This window comes from Budorcas taxicolor, chromosome 14, assembly GCF_023091745.1.
Source record: "Budorcas taxicolor isolate Tak-1 chromosome 14, Takin1.1, whole genome shotgun sequence".
Classification (NCBI taxonomy): Eukaryota; Metazoa; Chordata; class Mammalia; order Artiodactyla; family Bovidae; genus Budorcas; species Budorcas taxicolor.
Window position 1 is genome coordinate 80,971,659 of NC_068923.1, and position 20,331 is coordinate 80,991,989.

The 20,331-nt window shown below is 46.1% G+C and overlaps 1 protein-coding gene across 2 annotated transcripts in view; it reads right to left on the minus strand.

Annotated features, from left to right (window-relative positions):
- PTDSS1 (phosphatidylserine synthase 1) overlaps positions 1-20,331 on the minus strand; it is a 69,334-nt gene that overhangs the window by 45,506 nt on the left and 3,497 nt on the right. For both annotated transcript variants that reach the window (XM_052651957.1, XM_052651956.1), the window contains exon 2: positions 9,169-9,260. In XM_052651957.1, the coding sequence (XP_052507917.1) occupies positions 9,169-9,260 (92 nt within the window). The remainder of the gene's footprint in view (positions 1-9,168; positions 9,261-20,331) is intronic.

Here is a 20,331-nt window from a genome sequence, read left to right on the forward strand (position 1 = left end):
GAATCCTTTTAACCCAAGTCAGAAGCTGCCTTTCCAGCAGCGGAAGGACTGTGCCTGGGAGCCTCACAATCTGCCTTCTCTCTTTATTATCTCGTTTTCAGCTTTATCGGGTGTAATTGACAAAGGAAATTGCAAGATATTTGATTAATACTAGTTTAAAGTTTAAATTCCTCTAGGAAAAACCCAGAAAAGGTGGGGGAAAAAACGATCTCTCAGCAAATTTCAAACCTAAGAAATAATTTTTCTATCAAAAAAAAAAAACAAAAAAAGGCGTGGGGCAGAAGAGAGCGAATGGGGGGAGATTATACCATTTTTTCCTTCTTTTAATTTAGGAGACAATGAATCTTCTGGATGGCCTTCATGCCTCAAGGAGATGTGATTCGCACTATCTAAGCTCAGAGAAATCAGATAAGGACAAATAGAAGGGTAAACTCGGAAAAATCAAGACATCCTAGAGCTCTCACCCTCTTCAAAATACCCTGAAGAAGAGCTCAACGGTGCTCCTCTTGCATAAGAGAAGAGGACAAGAGAAGGCTAATTCTGTGAACTTCTTTCCTGACAGATTCATTACTTAATTCACCACGTATCTGTTGAGAAGACCACCGTGGGCTGGGCAACGGGGGCCCAGGATAAGGCTGGGGTGGCTGGGGTCGGGTGGGGTGGAAGGGGAGGAGTGCAAAGGAGGCCCTCCGAAGTTGGAAAGGCACACAGAAGTCACCTGTTGAAAGAAATCTCACAGCCAGCTGGAGATGCAGCGGGTTTCTAAATTTCACTCCGGTGACCGTGACGCGGTTATAATTACACTCCAATGCTACAGTGGCATAGTTAAAATTACACTTCCATGGGAGGGCCAGTTGCTCTAAGGAGGTGGAGGCGGTATTTAAAATGTTTTCTTCAAGGGAACCAGAAGAGAGAGAATGAGAGAAAAGGTGACAGGAAAGAAGTGGGTATAGGTAACACACCCTCTCCCTCCCGGGTCTCCCCCCTGGGGTGTCTCTCCTTGTGCGTTTATCGAATGCAAGGAAGGAACTCTGGAGCCCACCCCGTCACTCACTCTGTCGACTGTCAAATGAAAAAGTTTGCCTGAGTCTCCTCCACTCCTCCTCCATGAACCCCAGCAGTAAATTCTAAGCTGATGGAGGCAATCCTGGTTCTCTTCCACTCTTCCAGCCAGCGGAGAGCTACGGGAGATCTATGAATGTGCCTGGGAGGTCCTCCAACCACCAAATGCCTGTCCTCAGGTCAGCCTGGGGCAGAGTGGGGTGGGGCCTAAGCCTAACCGAAGTAGACGGGGGGCACGCGCGCTGCAGGCTTTCTAGAAAAGCCCTCTTCACTCTAAGATTCAGGGGAAGACAGGGGCCCCTCTGTGGCTGGACACCGCCCACAGCCGCACACCAGCAGGGCCGCAGCTGTCCCAAGGCCACGAGACAGGTAGAGAGCCCGGGTCTTCACGTGTCACCGAGCTGCTCAATTAGCCAACCCTAAACCACTCTCTCGCAGAACCTCTCGTGGATGCAAGAAAGCAAACGTTTTATTTATTCTTTAAGCCACTTTGAAAGACATCTCCTATTATTTGAGGCCAAAAGCATACCAGCTGTTATAGACCTTATGGAGAAAGTCAAGGGTCTTTGTCATCTGGACTCTGTTCCAGAAGAACCACAGGGCCCGCTCCTGTAGGAGCAGACCAGTCCTGGCACACAGAGAGCATACGTGAACGTGATCACACACACAAGACATAGGGAGATAACCAAATTCAGGCTGACGCGTAAACATTTAGGGCAACCTTTACTAGGTCAAGGAGAAATGCATGTGACTCTGCCAAAACAGAGCCATTCTGGGAATGCCATCCACTGTGGGCACTTCCCCAAAACTGCCTTTCAAGGAGAAGGCAGACGCTGGGCTTCGTTCCTCCCATTCATTCCAATACTTAATTCGAGAATTTGCGCCAAGGGTGGGGAGAGTGGAAGACGAGGTGGCAAGACTGGAATGGGAAGAGGCAGGTCCACACCACTCAGAGAAACGGAGTTTCATCCATCCAGCGGAACAGCTCCCACAAAGGCTGGCGTCTGTATGCCAGCTGGGGGAGGGGGCCAGTCACATGCCAGGGGGGACCCTTTCCCAGGGGGGCCAACCAGGTCCCCAGCCCCATCAACTCCATGCCACCTCCTGATTCAAAAAAATATTCAAGGACAGCATTCTTTAATGTGGAAACTTACGGTTTTACTGATCTGACGTAGAGTAACTGGCTCCTTAGAGAACAAGGCAGACAATAGTGGCCTCGCTCAGTACACGTGGCTGTGAGACAGTCCCTCCAAGCACGGCTTCCCTGACATCCTAACCCTTCCTGCGCAGAATTCTGAAGGTCTCTGTCCTTTTTGTGGGCGAAGGGTCTGATCACCAGAGAAGGAAAGGCACAGCCTCCCCACTGCGGACGTGGAGTCCAAGCATCCCAGACACAGGCCAACCGAGGCCCTGAGACAGTGCTCCTGGGAGAAAGAAGAGCCAGTGACTGGCAGAGAGAAGGAGAAACAGAGAGAGAGACACACACAGGAGACAGAGACGAGGCACCCCATGATGGGCCGTGTGTGAGACAAGACCAGGGCTCTGCTGAGCACAGGACCGTGCAGGGCTGGGCCCTAACCCCAGGCTGGCGGCAGCGGCTAAGGGTGGTCCAGGAGTGACTGGCCGGCCTTGGGATCAGCCGTAAATCAAGCAGGACCCTGCGGGTCCTCCCTGCTTTGCGTGTTATCACACGGTCAGGGGAGCCAGGGAAAGCATGAAAACAAACAGCCTTTATCTTTCCAAAAGGGAAAACAGAAGCCCAGGCCCACCATGAGAGACTGAACCGGTGACGCGGACATTGAAGACGACAGGTCTTCACGAGGGAAAAGAGCAGAAAGCATGCGAAATGTCACATCCGACAGATGCAGTCCCCACCGTCCAGGGCTTTGGGGACCTTAAGGAAAGCACCACAGCCCGAGTGCCTGCCGGAGTCCCCCAGCAGGGAAGGCTGTAAAATCGCAGCTATGGAGGGCTGAGTCTGGGAATCCCTAAACTTCCAGCACAGCTCTCAGAATCAGCAAGCCTAAATGTTTCTAAAAAAGCAGAAAAGAAACCTGCGAAGCTGCGAAAAAACACGCAGGAATTAACACCCAGCCAAGGAGAACAGGAGGCTGGGAGAACAGACACATCTCTGGATTGATTAGTTTCCTGAGCACATACTGTGTGCTCACTGACTGATTTAAAATAAAAATTAGAAGAAGGAAAAAAAAAAAAGATGGTGGGGGACAAAGGAGATAAGAAACAGCAAGAGAGGGTATAGACCAACAGTGGTCCTGGCATCAAACGATGGCTGGGAAGTAAGCCACTGGTCTACACACGACACAGCAGGCAGGCGCTGAGGGAGTGTCAGGAGCCACCAGCTGAACTGTCACCTGTTCATCTTCCCTTGGGGCTCAGGCACCCGCAGGCCTTGTGTTGGCAGCAAACCCGAGATGCAGTTTACCATCTACTCTGGGCTATATTCTTAGGCCACCTTTGTTAAGACCAGGTTCCAGAGCTTAGGGGGACCACCACTGTGTAGAAAACGCTCGATGCCCCAAGTGGCCACTTAAGCTGCACGACGGCACAGCGCCCTTGAAAGAAGAGGATGGGCTCCGTGAAGTCCAAGCTGTCCCTAAACCTAAACTCTTGAGATGTTGTGTGCTGGGGCCTGCATGCGTGCTAAGTCGCTTCAGTCATATCTGACTCTTTGTGGCCCTTTGGACTGCAGCCCACCAGGCTCCTCTCTCCATGGGGATTCTCCGGGCAAGAATACTGATGTGGGTTGCCATGACTTCTTCCCGGGGATCTTCCCGACCCAGGGATCAAATTAGAGTCTCTTATGTCTCCTGCATTGGCAGGCAGGTTCTTTGCCACTAATGCCACCTGCGAAGCCCTTGTGTGTTGAAAGCGGGAGGAAAAAGAAAGTAAGACAAATAATTTGAGAAGCTGTTCAACACTGGGGATGTTTCCTAGGATGTAAATGTCACAGCTGGGCCAATTCCCCTTCATTCCATGACCTCTCTGTATCCTGAACATATTCTCTCCATGCTGCAATCACCAAGGAAAGGCCAAATCATGTTTGGTCATTATCGGCCTAAGGCATGCAGGTGTTGTGGACAGAAGGTTTGCATCCCCCCAAATTCACATGTTGAAATTCTAACTCTGAAGGTGAAGACGGTTGGCCTTTCTGGATCCTTCAGGGCCAAACCACAGAGCTACTTGACTGTGAACATTTGCTATCCTTTAGACATAGGAAGGACCCCAAGGTGGCTCAGAGATCATCCATCAGGGCCATGGCGGGGACAGGAGCAGGATGGCCTCCACCTTGGTTTCAAAGGGCAAGACCGATGCCCAGTAGGGCCGGGGAGAAGAGTCTGCTGGAGTCTCGGGGATTCAACCCCGACTGGGCAAGCTGCGGGGGCAGACCACTGCCCCAGGGGGTCTGGACAGCAGAGCGTCAAGTCCAGGAGGATTATTCTCAAACCCTGAAATCTCAGTTTGCCTTCCTAAGTTTTGGCCTAGAATTTGTCGCCCCTTCCTTCCTCCCAGTCTCTTCTTTTGGGGCTGGCAGTGTCTGCTCTGCGCCTGGCCGGCTCTCGTATTCTGTAAGCACGGAGCTTGCTTGGCTTGACAGATTCACAGCTGCTACAGAATGAAATCTTCTGTGTAAGCCGCTGAGTCCACGGTATTCTACCACAGCAGCCTACACTAAGACACAGGTTTTCATATCTTGAAAGGTTTTCACCAAAAACACAAAAATAAAAGTAAAAATCTAAAAGCTTGAGGGGTTGGAGAACTAAACTCAGCTGCCAAATAACTTGGTCATCTAGAATGATCCACTCCCCGAAGGATTCAGAATCATGGTTTTACTGGTTGGATTATTACGATACCAGCAGAACCCACAAAATTACAGAACAGGGAGTTCCTTGGTGGTCCAGGGGCTAAGATTCCACGGTTCCAATGCTGAGGGCCCAGGTTCAATCTCCGTTCGGGGAACTAGATTCCCACATGTCGAAACTAAGAGTTTGAAAGGTACAACTAAAAATTCTGCATGCCCCAGCTAAGACTCAGCACACACAAATAAATATAAAAAATATGGAAAAAGAAAATGCTCATGAAAAGAAATAATAATACAGAACAAAATTCCACTGGCAGCATTTTGCAAAACCTGGAAGACTTGCCATCTATTACACAGTAAGACCCCTACATATGGACCTTCAAGTTGTAAACATTCAACAGTGCGAACGTGCATGTGTGTGTCCAATCACATAAGTTAGTTCGCGCGTCTGGTGTGCACTCTCACGTGCGTGCATCCTCTACAAGTGCTTGTGCTTTAGTGTACTTTGCTGTATAGAGCGGGCTTCCCTCAGAGCTCAGTTGGCCAAGAATCCACCTGCAATGCAGGAGACCCTGGTTCGATTCCTGAGTGGGGAAGATCCGCTGGAGAAGGGATAGGCTACCCACTCCAGTCTCCTTGGGCTTCCCTTGTGGCTCGGGTGGTAAAGAATCGCCTGCAACGCTGGGAGACCCCGGTTCAATCCCTGGGTTGGGAAGACACCCTGGAGAAGGGAAAGGCTACCCACTCCAGTCTTCTGGCCTGGACAATGCCATGGACTACGCAGTCCATGGGGTCACGAAGAGTCAGACAGGACTGAGCAACTTCCACTTTCACTTTCCTTTCACTGTCATGGTATAGAGTACAGCGGTCCAGTGTCTTTATTTCAAGCCCAAGGTATCCAGAAGCAAGTGGGAAAGCAGCCCCGGTATAGCTGATGTGACTGTACTTCTCAGGCTCCCTTCGGGGCTCAGATGGTAAAGAATTTGCTCAGATGGTAAAGAATTTGACCAGGTTCAATCCCTGGGTCAGGAAGATCCCCTGGAGAAGCGCGTGGCAGCCCACTCCAGAATTCCAGCCTAGAGAATTCCATGGACAGGGGAGCCTGGAGAGCTATAGTCCATGGGATCGCAAAGGGTCGGACACGACTGAGCGACTAACAAACCGTACTTTTCAAAGTACTGTACTCTGAGACTAACAATGCTTTATCTTTTGGGTTTGTTTTTTAAAATATGTTATTTGTGTGAATAACACAAATGACAAATAATAAATCTATTGTAGCAATGTACTATGTGGCCGAATGTATTAGCTGGATACCTAACGTTGTTGAATTTATGAACAAACTGGACATACGAATGCATTATGGAACAGAACTCGTATGCAGGGGACTTTCTTGAGTACTGTGATCTATAAGAAGCAAGTATTTGATCTTTGTCCGATTTCTGGAACTGAGTTCTAAACTCCTGGAATTTCCTAAGTGATAAGAGTCTTTTGTTACCTTAATGAAGCGGATCAGGAAGGAGGCCAATGGAGCCAACAAGGTGATTAGAGATAGGAACCCTTCAGTCCCGCCCTGACCTCTGGCGATGGGGGAGGGGCTGGCGGGCAAATCAATTACCAATGGCCTACGGTCTAGTGGAGGCTATGGTTTTTCTAGTAGTCATGTATGCAGATGACACCACCCTTATGGCAGAAAGTGAAAAGGAGCTAAAAAGCCTCTTGATGAAAGTGAAAGAGGAGAGTGAAAAAGTTGGCTTAAAGCTCAACATTCAGAAAACGAAGATCATGGCATCTGGTCCCATCACTTCATGGGCAACAGACGGGGAAACAGTAGAAACAGTGTCAGACTTTATTTTTGGGGGCTCCAAAATCACTGCAGATGGTGACTGCAGCCATGAAATTAAAAGACGCTTACTCCCTGGAAGAAAAGTTATGACCAACCTAGATAGCATATTCAAGAGCAGAGACATTACTTTGCCGACTAAGGTCCGCCTAGTCAAGGCTATGGTTTTTCCAGTGGTCATGTATGGATGTGAGAGTTGGACTGTGAAGAAGGCTGAGCGCAGAAGAATTGATGCTTTTGAACTGTGGTGTTGGAGAAGACTCTTGAGGAGACTGCAAGGAGATCCAACCAGCCCATTCTAAAGGAGATCAACCCTGGGATTTCTTTGGAAGGAATGATGCTAAAGCTGAAGCTCCAGTACTTTGGCCACCTCATGCGAAGAGTTGACTCATTGGAAAAGACTTTGATGCTGGGAGAGATTGGGGGCAGGAGGAGAAGGGGACGACCGAGGATGAGATGGCTGGATGGCAACACGGACTCGATGGACGTGAGTCTGAGTGAACTCCGGGAGATGGTGATGGACAGGGAGGCCTGGCGTGCTGCGATTCATGGGGTCGCAAAGAGTTGGACACGACTGAGCGACTGAACTGAACTGAACTGAACTGAACTGATGTATGGATGTGAGAGTTGGACTGTGAAGAAGGCTGAGCACCGAAGAATTGATGCTTTTGAACTGTGGTGTTGGAGAAGACTCTTGAGAGTCCCTTGGACTGCAAGGAGATCCAACCAGTCCATTCTGAAGGAGATCAGCCCTGGGATTTCTTTGGAAGGAATGATGCTAAAGTTGAAACTCCAGTACTTTGGCCACCTCATGTGAAGAGTTGACTCATTGGAAAAGACTCTGATGCTGGGAGGGATTGGGGGCAGGAGGAGAAGGGGACGACAGAGGATGAGATGCCTGGATGGCATCACCGAGTCGATGGACATGAATCTGAGTGAACTCCAGGAGTTGGTGATGGACAGGGAGGCCTGGCATGCTGCGATTCATGGGGTCGCAAAGAGTCGCACACGACTGAGCGACTGAACTGAACTGAACTGAAAGATTTCATCAGTCATTACCAACGTGATGAAACTTCCATAGAAACTTAAAAGGATAGAGCTCAGAAAGCTTCTGGGTTGGTGAGCACGTGGAAATCTGGTGCAAATGGCGCCCTGAGAAAGCATGGAAGGGGCTCCCCCCTTTCCACCAAGCATCTCTGCATCTGGCTGTCGGTTCATATTCTCAGTTATCTGAGAGTAAACTGGTCTCCGGAGCTGTTCTGGCAAATTAATCAAACCTGAAGAGGAGGTCACGGGAACCTCTGATCTTCAGCCATTGGGTCAGAAGCACAGGGGACACCCTGGACTTGTGACTGGCATCTCAGTGGAGGCAGGAGCAACTGGTTGGAACTTAACCTGCGGAATCCAATCTATCCCCAGGCAGACAGTGTCAAATTGAGTAGAACTGCAGGACACCCAGCTGATGTTCAGCAATGGACACCACCCCTCCACACCCACAAACACAATGGAATTGGTATTGGAATCCTATCACCAGGGTGCAGCTCCAGGTAGCATCGGTAACATTCATAAGGAGCTCTGTATATTACAGATTGTACTCTACTGAATAGATAGGAGGATGGAGAAGAAGCACATCTTAAATCATGATATTTAAAACCTGAGCAGGGCTCATGGAGCACAACTGGCAAAAAAAGACTGCAACAGTTACAAAATACCCTAAATGTTAAAGAAACAGGATACAAAAAGTGAATATTTAGAAAATCACCTGCAGAGAATAAGTAAAGAATATTCCAGGGAGCAAGTACTGAAGCAGAATAAAAAAAATAATAATATAACTTGTTAGGGACCATTCAGAGGAAAGGGGTGAATCTTAAGTGTGGCAGAATACGAAATCAGTTTTTAAACCAAGGCTTTTGCCTCACTCCATAACACTGAAAGAGGAAAATGTCACAATAATCATTTTTTTTTAACCTGATAATGGAAATTCATATCCCAGAAAAGTTTCCAGTTAAAGACAGCAAGTTATTTAAGTAATATTCATTAAAGCACTGACCCCATCCTTAGCAAAAAGGAGTAAATGAGCAGTAACTGCGTATTTTACAACTTGGCTAATAATACCAAAACCAGTAAGAACAACAACAGTTGACATTCACTGAGCGCTTATGATTCGTCAGCCACTGTTCAGAGTATTTTATGGTATTAATTCAGTTTACTGTTACCGCTGTACTTCTCTCCATTTCAGACAGAAATGTCTTAAAGGAGGACCGAGGAGACAGAGCTAGGAATGGGCAGTCTGCCTCCAGAGCCTGCTCCCCGAGTCACCACGCAACGTTCAGATTCTTTTTTTTACTCCACCCTCTAGTTTCATCTTCTAGATGACATGCATCTCAAAAATACCAACAAGGACACAATGGATGGGAGAAATGTGATAAAGCATTACATCACTTACCATTGGGGAAAGCTAATACACTGATGATAAGAAAGAAGAAAATTACAGAGAGGATGCCCCTCCAGATGTTGTCTTCTGGGACAGAGTCATCCCTGAAAACAGAAAAGGAACACTGAGTGTTATTTTTGAATCTACAGTCAGTCTAGAAGGAGTACGAGCTCCATGTTCTAAAAACCTGGGGATTGCTAACTTTATTTTGCTGAGCTAAGCCATTACATTCACTATTTACTATTTACTATGGTATTTCCTCGGAGAAGGCAATGGCACCCCACTCCAGTACTTTTGCCTGGAAAATCCCATGGATGGAGGAGCCTGGTAGGCTGCAGTCCATGAGGTCACACAGAGTCAGACATGACTGAACAACTTCACTTTCACTTTTCACTTCCATGCACTGGAGAAGGAAATGGCAACCCAGTCCAGGGACAGGGGAGCCTGGTGGGCTGCTGTCTATGGGGTCGCACAGAGTCAGACACGACTGAAGCGACTCAGCAGCAGCAGCAGCATGGTATTTCCTAAAATAGTACAGCTCTCATAGTAAAGTCCAGTTCTTATGATAAAAGCATTGTCAACCTTACACCCCAACACACGTTCTACTCAGACAAGCATTTGAGAATCATCATTCTTTTACAAAGGGGCTTCCCAAGTGGCTCAGTGGTAACGAATCCACCTGTCAATGCAGGAGACGCAGGAGACACGTGTTCAATCCTTGGATCAGGAAGATCCTCTAGAGAAGGAAATGGCAACTTGCACCATTCTTGCCTGGGAAATCCCATGGACAGAGGAGCCTGGTGGGCTACACAGTCCATGGGGTCTGAGAGACTCAGACTTGATTGAGCACACACACACACAAAGATGACCTTCACTACAGAAGCTGTGGCGGAAAACTGTTCAGGAATCAGAAAGGAAGCATAAGATTATGAAACCTGCACGCCCCAGAGCCCATGCTCCACAATAGAAGCCACTGCAACAGGGAAAGCCAAGCACCACAACTAGAGAGTTGCCCTCGTTTGTCGCAACTAGAGAAAAGCCCACACGAAGACCCAGCACAGCCAAAAATAAATTAAATAAAAATTATCTCAAAAAACAAGGAGGAAGGACATGAGGCAATGAGATTACGCAGTCACTTGTCAAATATGGGCGGTTGGCTATCCAAGGGATGAACAAAACAGGGCAGTGCCACGCCACCAGAAAGCACTAGTAAAAAATGTTACAGGAAAAATGAAGAGGAAACAAAAGGCCAGATTCAAACTTGTATTTAAATTCTAAACATAAGAATTGTAAAGAAGGAGACAAGCTGCTCCGCCCTGCTCCAGCCTGGTCATTCCTCATGTGTTACTGTGTAGAACTCCTCCATAACCCCAGTAAACTGAAATGATTACATCTGTTGGTTTATATGTTATCTGTCTTCTCTGCAGAAAGTAAACTCCTAAAGGCAGGGAATTATTCACACCTGTATCCACAGAGCCTGGGGACACAGTAGGCCCTCAATATATTTCTGGACTGATTATTATGGAAGAAAACTTACTGTTTTACAATGAAGTAAAATTCCCCAAAGGCTTCCCTGGTGGCTCAGTTGTAAAGAATCCACCTGCCAACATAGGCGATACAGGTCCAATTCCTGGGTTGGAAAGATCCCTGGAGAAGGAAATGACAAGCCACTCCAGTATTCCTGCCTGGGAAATCCCATGGATAGAGGAGCCTGGTGGGCTACAGTACAGGGTTGCAAAAGAGTCTGACATGATTTAGCGACTAAACAACAAAAATCCCCAAAATGGAAATTTTCTTACCATTGATGGTGAAAATGTTAGGTTTTAACAGTTTACGTTAATAAAGAAGATTCTAGTAACATATCTGGGGCTCAGAGAAGCAAACAAAAGTAGGAAAACAGAAAAACAACTGGAAGATTTTCTGAAGTATTGATAATTTTCGAGAAGCTTGGGAGAGGGAAGTTCAGTGTTTCAGTTTAGAAAGAAGTAGGATAAGTAAGAGAAAATATGAGAAGAAACACAATGGAATGACATAGTTTCGAGATGATGAAACTGGTTGCAATACATTTAAAAATGATCAAAGAAACTGGGTTTATCTGAAGGAGGACTGTCTACAGTAAAAGTTTTCAAAAGACAAATGTTAAATGAAGATTGAATGTTACTAAAGGAAAAAGGTCAAAAAAGAATCTTAGAAGAAAATCAAGTTTGCATAAAAAAAAGACCTTGAGTATCAGAATACGCACATGAAAAGGTATGGGATGAAGCAATTATTACCTCAGTAAGGACTGAGTCCTGGGTGGTGGTTTAAAAGTGTTAACTTAAGTACCAACTCCTGTTTAGACCGCGAAGTTTCTGCACCCAATGAAGTTATTTCCAGAGTTATGACAAGACCGAACATAAGGTTCTGAAATAAGATGTCATACAGGTCTTAAATGTTTCCTAGACCATCACATAGCCAAACAGCACTGAACTCATCCTAGACAAACAACACTTGGTGGTTAGATTCAGAAATCTGATTACAAAACCATTCTTTACAGTAGGACAGACTTCTTGTAGCAAAGTGCAATCTTATTTTAATAGTCATCCTAACAATTCCACATTTGCCCAGAGGTTATACACACAACTTTAAAATGCCAGGCTGATCATCCTAGGGCACTTGCCATGCCCTTTGTCTTATGTAGGGGAGCCCTGTATCCAACTCCCAGGAACATTAGCTTTTACTGAAGAATGGCTACACACAGCGGGGGTGGGGACACAACGTCCTCATTCAGACCAAGTCACACTACTGATACTGCTAACGATGACAGCCAGGGTAACAGGTCCTGTCTATCAAGGCTCTGCTGTGCGTCAGGCACTGAACAGGCAGTTTCTACACATTATCTCTAATTGTCACAATCCATCTGCAATATGGGCTGTTATCAACCACATCTTACAGATGAGGTAACAAAGGTCACATAGGTTCAGTAACTTTCTCAAGATTGTGGAGCTAAGAAGTTGCAGAGCCAGCTTCAAAACCAGGCCTGCTAGACTCTGAAGATAGTGATCTTTCCCCTTTGCCAAACTGCCTTATGAAAACTTACCTGTCCCCTAAATTCCACTCATCAGATTGACTCATCGGAGATGCACAGGGATGGTATACGAGAGGTGGACTGGGCATGCAATTGGTAAGTCACAAAATAAAAACGAGGCTAAAATGAGCAACTGTGGCCGAGGAAAAGAAGATAGAGCCTCATAACTCATGCCTCGTACCAAAATACATTCTAGATGACTCAAACAACTAAAAGTAAAAACAAAACAAAATTCTAGGAAAAAAAATGATGGTAGAACTAAAAAAAAAACCTATGCTGCTGCGGCTAAGTCGCTTCAGTCGTGTCCGACTCTGTGCGACCCCATGGACAGCAGCCCACCAGGCTCTCCTGTCCTGGGGATTCTCCAGGCAAGAACACTGGAGTGGGTTGCTATTTCCTTCTCCAATGCATGACAGTGAAAAGTGAAAGACACCACAACCTCACGGTGGGGAAGGCCTTTCTAAAGCATGATACAAACCCCCGAGGTCACAAAGGAGAAAGCTGACAAATTTGCATGACAAAGAAATCAGTAACAAAGTCCAAGGAAAAGTGATAGGTAAACTTGGAAAAAATATTTGCAACTCATATGAAGGCAAAGGGTTAACTCGCCTAATTACAAAGCTCTCCCTACCAAATCAATTAACAGAAAGAACAACAAATGGACAGAGAAAAACAAATAGAAAAGTGGACAAAGGATATGAAGAGACAGTTCACTGAGCAAAAAAATCCAGTAGCTCTCAGGCAAGTAAAAAAAAAAAAGATGCTCAATCATGTTCATGGTAAGATATGGACACACTGGAACAATACAGAGACCACTTTTATCTACTTTATCCCTGATGGCTCAGATGGTAAAGAATCTGCCTGCAATGCAGGAGACCCAGGTTCAATCTCTGAGTCAGGGAGATCCCCTGGAGAAGGGAAGGGCAACCCATTCCAGTATTCTTGCCTGGAGAATCCCATGGACAGAAGAGCCTGGTGGGCTTTCAGTCCACAAGGGTGCAGAGAGTCGAATACGACTGAGTGACTAACATGATTCTTCCTTACCTTATGGAAAAAGGCAAGAAATTGATAAACAGGTATGCTCACACACTACCTTTATGGGGGGCCTTTGACAACACATTAATTTATAAATGCATATACTCTGTGACTCAGCAACTCCATGTACGAGAATATATCTCACAGATATACCCTCATTTATGCAAAAATGACATATGTACAAGGCTGCTCACCATAGCATTGTATGTTTTAGCAAAACAAGGAGACAACTAAAAGAGATGTTAAAAAATTACAGCTCTGGCTCACAAGCAAGTACTTGTTGCTGTTCAGTCCCTCAGTCGTGTCTGACTCTTTGCGAGCCCGTGGACAGCAGCACATCAGGTTTCCCTGTCCATCACCAACTCCCAGAGCTTGCTCAAACTCATGTCCATAGAGTTGGTGATGCCATACAACCATCTCACCCTCTGTCCTCCCCTTCTCCTGCCTTCAATCTTTCCCAGCATCAGGGTCTTTTCCAATGAGGCTGCTCTTCGTATCCGGTAGCCAAAGCATTGGAGCTTCAGTATTAGTCCTTCCAATGAATATTCAGGACTGATCTGCTTTAGGATGGACCAGTTGGATCTCCTTGCAGTCCAAGGAACTCTCAAGAGTGTTCTCCAACACCACAGTTCAAAAGCATCAATTCTCTGGTGCTCAGCTTTCTTTATAGTCCAACTCTCATATCCATACATGACTATTGGAAAAACCATAGCTCTGACTAGACAGACCTTTGTCAGCAAAGTAGGCAGCCATAAAAACAATGAAGATGCTTTTAATTAACTGGTACAGAGTAATTTAAGAGATCATGAAGTAAACAAAGCAATTTGCAGAACAGGAGTAACCAACTTTTTGTGCAAAACAAAGAGCACGCGTAGGTATACGTAACTTCTAACTTGTGCTCCGAGCTCCACAGGGTGTCTGGAAATCCACCCAAGAAACGGTCACTCTGTTTTATCCAAGGAGAATAAATGAAGAGTTGGGGGAGACTTCTCACCATAAACCCAGTGGAATATCTTGGATTTTAAGCAATGTAATATATTACTTTCCAAAAAGTGGATTATACATCAACATTAAATTTGTAAGAACTTGAGATCGGCGATCAACAATGAAGCTGCAAATGTGTAAATTCTGAGCAATCTTACTAGAAAGATGGGATCAAAGAATGGCCTAGTTTGGGGAGTTAAAAAAAGAAAAGAAAAAAAGGCCGATTAACTCTGAATAAAATAGCAGCGAGTCTGAAAAGTTGGCCATTTTATATTTGCCTAATTAGAAAAAAAAAAGTATCAAAGACGGACAGCAAGCTGTTTGGTAAAACTGAAAACGTGTACAGGAAGATCACACTCCTGTGATCACAGACCAAAGGGTAGGCCGGTGAGCGAAAGAAGAAATCTGAGTCAGATCAGACCAGGGGTCCCCACTAGGCCTTCTGAGTTTCCTGAGAGCAGAGAGGGCACCCATACAGTGCCTACAAAAGGTGGGTGCATAGAAAGAACGGAATGGGTGACTGAGGAGGCTGCTCCCCGCCCACCGGCCTCCCCACTAGCCGATCGGGGCCACTTTGTGAGACCCTCAGCTCCCCGTCATCCAGAGACCTAACCACACGCCAAGGAATACGGACATTTTCCATAGTTAATCATGAAAAGCAACTTGGCAGCAAAGGCTACAAAGACCACACTACGGATTCCAGAGACCTTCCGTCAGAGGACGAGAAGCATCTATCTCCTGACATCCACTGGGTCTGTGCCTCTCAGAAGGCTAGCTATAGATGCCTTCTGCATGTTAGTTCTCTTAATCTTCCTAACACCCTTGAAGGGGGAAATGATCACAATCTGCATTTTACTGACCCCAAAGGCTAAGTGTTTTCCCCTTTAGGAGGCTGTTCGGTGCAGTGACAAGGAAGACAGGTTTGTGGCCAAACAGCCTGGGCCTGAATTCTGAATTCACACTATCAGCCTGTGTGACCTCGGGCAAATTATCCAGCCTCTCTGTGCCTTGGTTTCCTCCTCAGTATATCACAGGAGAGTAACAGTTCCATCTCAATGGGTTGCTGTGAGGATAAAATAACTTAACACATGTGAGGGACTTAGAACAGTGCCTGGCACAGATGGCCTGTCAGTTATTAATTTATAATTTCTGCCCACTCATTCCCTCAGCTAACCAACACCTATCGTTGTGGACAAAGATGAACAGACATAGTCCTGATTCTTTGAGAGAATCGTGATGAAAAACACAGTAAGACACAAAAATTAAATAATTATCTTAATATAACTTTCGCTGAGAGAAAAGTTTTTAATTTGCTGGAACAGCCTCTGATTAACACAACAAAACCCCCTAAACCTAAAAAAACCACCCCAATCGTTCACACAAGATTGACCCCTGTTTGTGGAGTTGGTACCAATCTCCTCAGGCTTTGCCAGGGGGCAATATGGGTCCCACTTCCCAGGGAAGCTTGTAATCTGCAGTCAGGGCTGCCAGAGCCCCATCTTGACTTTTGCTGGTCTCAGGATTCTTGCTCAACTAAGACATTTTGCTTTACGGCAACAAAAAATAAGAGGACTTCAGACTTAGAACTCCAAGGCTGTAGCAGCGCCCTGACCTCTTTGCTAGGTCCTCTGAGACTCCTAACAACAGGTACCTCGGTCTTGGAGGCACTGAACTTTCCAAAGACCTTTCCCAGCTGCCATTTGGTTGAACCACTCCACAGTTCTCCATTACTTAGAGGATGAGGAAAATAAAGCTCTTGCTTTATCTTGCCCACAGTTACAACAAACAGAGGCAGAATGAAGTAGGTGCCCGGGCTTCTGGAATGCTGGCTGGAGGTCAAGATTGCTACACTGACCCATAGAGCTCAGGAAGGCAAAGTTCTTTTCCCCTTGCTCTGCTAAATTTTGGAGGTGTTCCAGCAGCAAGCTGGGGTAGCCCTGACCATACACAGCAAAAACACCAAATGGACAGACTACAGGAAAATTGTCATTTAAGATCCCTTCTCATTCACCTGCAGCAGCTCCAGCGCCCAGCACAAGGCCTGGCACAGAGCAGGCCTTCTCAACGTGGTGGGTGCCAGAGAGGGGAAGAGGCCAGAGTGGAGCAGATGCGTGACCCAGGGAACGCGAGGAGGTACCACGGCCCAGGCCCAGAGGCCCCCTGCAGGTGATTCTCCTGCCTCGGTGCTGACCAGCCAGGGGCTGAAATACCTCATGCCACCCTGTTTTAGTGCAGGTAACTACCCAAGAGAGAGGCTTCCCCAGTGACTCAGTGGTAAAAATCTGTCTGCAATGCAAGAGACATGGATTCGATCCCTGGGTCGGGAAGATTCCCTGGAGGAAGAAATGGCAACCCACTCCAGCATTCTTGCCTGGGAAATCCCATGGACAGGGGAGCCTGGTGGGCTACGGTCCATGGGGTTGCAGAAGAGTCGGGCATGACTTAGTGATTAAACAACAACTACCCAAGACAGAACCCGAAAAGCAGGACAAGTGAAAGGAAAGCCCTAACATTTTTTTAACAAAGGTTTGAACACAAAAAGCTTTGGCCTCGGATTTTTAAACTTGAACAGGTTGCAGGCAGTGAGAAAAAGACCAGGGACAACAAGCAAACTTACCACTCTAGCCAATCTTTAACCATGGCTGTCTCCCTGGGGCCAAGAAGGTAAGGAATCCTTAACCCTGACTCCTAAATGTGGAGTTGGTTGTCCCCTCTCCCCCTGCCATCTTCTCCTTTCCATCTCTTTAATAGGAATCTCTGAAACTGAGACACAAAGATAGGGTCATGTTCAGGAGGCTACGCACTGTTAAGGAGCTTCTCTCCCAGTGGAAAACTCAGTTTCGAGTTACAAAGTGAACCAATGTTAACTAACTTTGACATTAGCTTTGAAGACCACATTCATTTCATTTTGTAAAATGTTAAAGATTCTTTTTGAGAATTAGAGCTGAAATAGCAACTGACAGAGAAGAGTGATATTTTTTGAAAATTCATATTGTATAAATGATTTTTTATATTTGACTCATTTAGCATTTTACTGGGTGTGTATTCTGCAATGATTAAGATACCTGCCCTCAATAAATTAATATAAAACCAAATATTACAATAGGAGAGAGAAATACTAATAAAAGACATTTGGAAGTCCCATACCTACGAACCTTCAAGTTTTGAACGTCCAGAGATGTGAAATGTGCATTCCATCAACATCAGGCCTGAGTGAAACTGCACCCTGCCGTCCAATTGCATTAGCTGGGTATCTTGGCGAATTCTGGACTTCTGAACAAACTGGACTTATGAATGCATCCTTGGAGGAACCCATTCATATGTAGGAGACTTAACTGTACATAAACACTTCTTCCTCTGAGCTTCCAGGAACCACCAAGAAAGGGGTCTGGGAGGGGACCATCGGGAAGGTTGCCAGGGATGCCATGGGCTCGTGGGCAGGCAGAAGGCACTCTCAAGTCAGAGGGAGGTACCAGCCTGGCACCAGGTGTGGGGCTGCCTGGGCCGGCAGCGTGTGCTGTGTACAGTGGAGGCAGGTGTAAGGCCCTATAATGAAGGCCCTCAGGGGCCAGCAGGCACTCCTGACAGCTGATAGAGATCTAGGGAAAGGCTGCAAGTAGACGGCCGGGATCAAGATCTTGACTTTAAAAGGTCGTGAGGAAAGCAGTGTGGAGGATGGTCTGAAGGGAAGGGCAGTCAAGGCCTGGGCGTGTCTTATGCCAAAGAGCTGGGGTCTGTGAGCTAAAGCCTGGGCATGGCAGAGGAGGACAGCTCTGAACGCTACTGAGGCCTGGCTGGACCTGGTGAAGATAAGCTAGATGAACTCCAGGATGCCGGAGACCTGGGCTGGGCAGAACACGGGCTGCTGACTACACTGAGTGCAACCGAGGGCTCAGGAAGCAGTCCTTGCTGCCTGAACGAGTCTTCAGCTTTCACATTTGTTGACCCTAAAAAGCTTGTGAACATCCCTACAGAAATCTGGGGCGAGAGGGATTCTATCACAAGACAAACTGCATTGTCATTGGTAATAGAACTATATATAAAGTGCCAGACGCTAGGCAGCAGTACTAGGCGTGCAAGTCTCCAAGGTAAGCGTCAGCTAAACCAAGTAGCTCTGTGTGTCACCCAGGTGCTTATTTACCCCCAGAGAAATAGGTATTACATACATTACCCCATGATATACATTACCCCAAAGAAATATGACACAAAGAAATATATATATGTGTATATCTTTGGGGTATACACAAAGACCCCAAAGAAATATGACACATTTTCCCTTTCGAGAAATAAATAATCTTATCAAGGACATGCACGCATGCATGCATGCTAAGTCGCTTCAGCCGTGTCCGACTCTGCACGACCCTATGGACAGCAGCCCACCAGGCTCCTCTGTCCACAGGATTCTCTAGGCAAGAACACTGGAGTGGGTTGCCATTTCCTTCTCCAATTAAGGACATAAAACACCAGAAATAAGGACAAGAAAGGATGTAAAAGGCGCTTATTTTAATCCAATAAAAAACCCGTGATTTACATAGGAAGTGAGGAAGAGCAATGTTAAGAGGGTTAACTGGACCTCTTTAGAGGGGGCCTAACACAGGACACACCTCTGCCTCCAAGGCTGGTGTCACCCAGCACACAGCTGCTGTGGACAATCACTTAACATTGCTGGTGTCCGGGAACAAGGACAGCCAAGGCCTTCTGTTATTGGGGAAGACAGAACACGCTGTACCTAAAGGAAATAGGCTCGAGACAACTGAATCAGCAGTATCAGGAGACAGTTTCTAATGGGAATTGATATGGTCTAAAGGGAAAAAACAGGGAAGGCTGGCAGGTCTCCAGGAGGGAAGAGACACAGAAGGTGGAACTATGCCTTCCAGTAAGATCAAGAAAAGCTGGAGCTCCAGAGCCGCTAAGGGAAATGAAGTGAAAACCACTATCACGAACAAGTAGAAATCAATCAATCAAAAGTCTGGCCATGTGCCTGCCCTCATCCACCTCCTCAGTCCCACATTAAGGAGAAACACTAGCCCAGGTGAGTGGATGACCCCTTCTGAACAGGAAGCTGCAGGAAGGCAATCTCTTCTGGGCAAGTGATGACTTTTGCTGGACAAGTGTCACTGGAGAGAATGATTTCACTATTTTACTGCCAGGCGCCTCGTGAGGAGAGAGCAACCTGTTACCAATGAGATCTAGTAAATTTTGGCATTTTCAAATCTAAAGCCCAAGTGTCTGAAACTAAGGCTATTCAACATGTCCAAGTTTACCAACCTATGAAAGGCGAGCTCAGAGCTTAAGACAAAGGTTCTCCTCGCCCCACGTTGGCTGAATACACTTTGATAAGACATATGCCGAGGCATTTGATTTCTAAAACTGGTTACCTTAAAATGTGGCAAAGTGAGCTTTTTCTGATCTTAGGCAGCAGGATTCAATAGCATCTGGCTTTACTGTGAATGACAGCGATAGGGACTAGAGACTGAAACGCCATGATTCAACAGTGAGTTGGCCTAGTTGCCATTTAACAAAAGCACTACTGGACGAATACAAACTTGTCTTGGACTTCTGTGTAAGGCACCTAACCCTTGCAATCCCAAATTCTTGCTGTGTCTCTGCACCATGTGTCATGACCCAGGTAGTGTTTCATGCATACTGGTAATCTGACACCGGGAAAGTATTCTACCCCTGGCTCTCTTCAACTACTGGTTTTTGAAAAACAAACTTTAAGACATATTTTTAAAGTTTTACGGAAAGAACTGCACTGAACAGTCACCAACTCAAACCCTGTTGTAAAATAAGGTTCCTACTGCAAAAGAGCACAAAATGATTAATCTTCATTTAAGAAGTCATTACTTTCAATCTTTATGAAGAAGACAGAGTGATCACTGTAATGTCTCAGTTTAAAGGGTCACAAAACACTACAAAAAATGAGTAAGACAATAAGTACTAATTGTACTAACGGTGCTTATGATTTTATATAACATGAAACTTGTTCTGAAGTAGTTCTTTAATGTATGATTTCTGTCTCTGCGAAATTAGTGGGAGAAGAAAAATCATAATCAATTTTGGAAAAGACCATAGCCTACAGTTCAGAT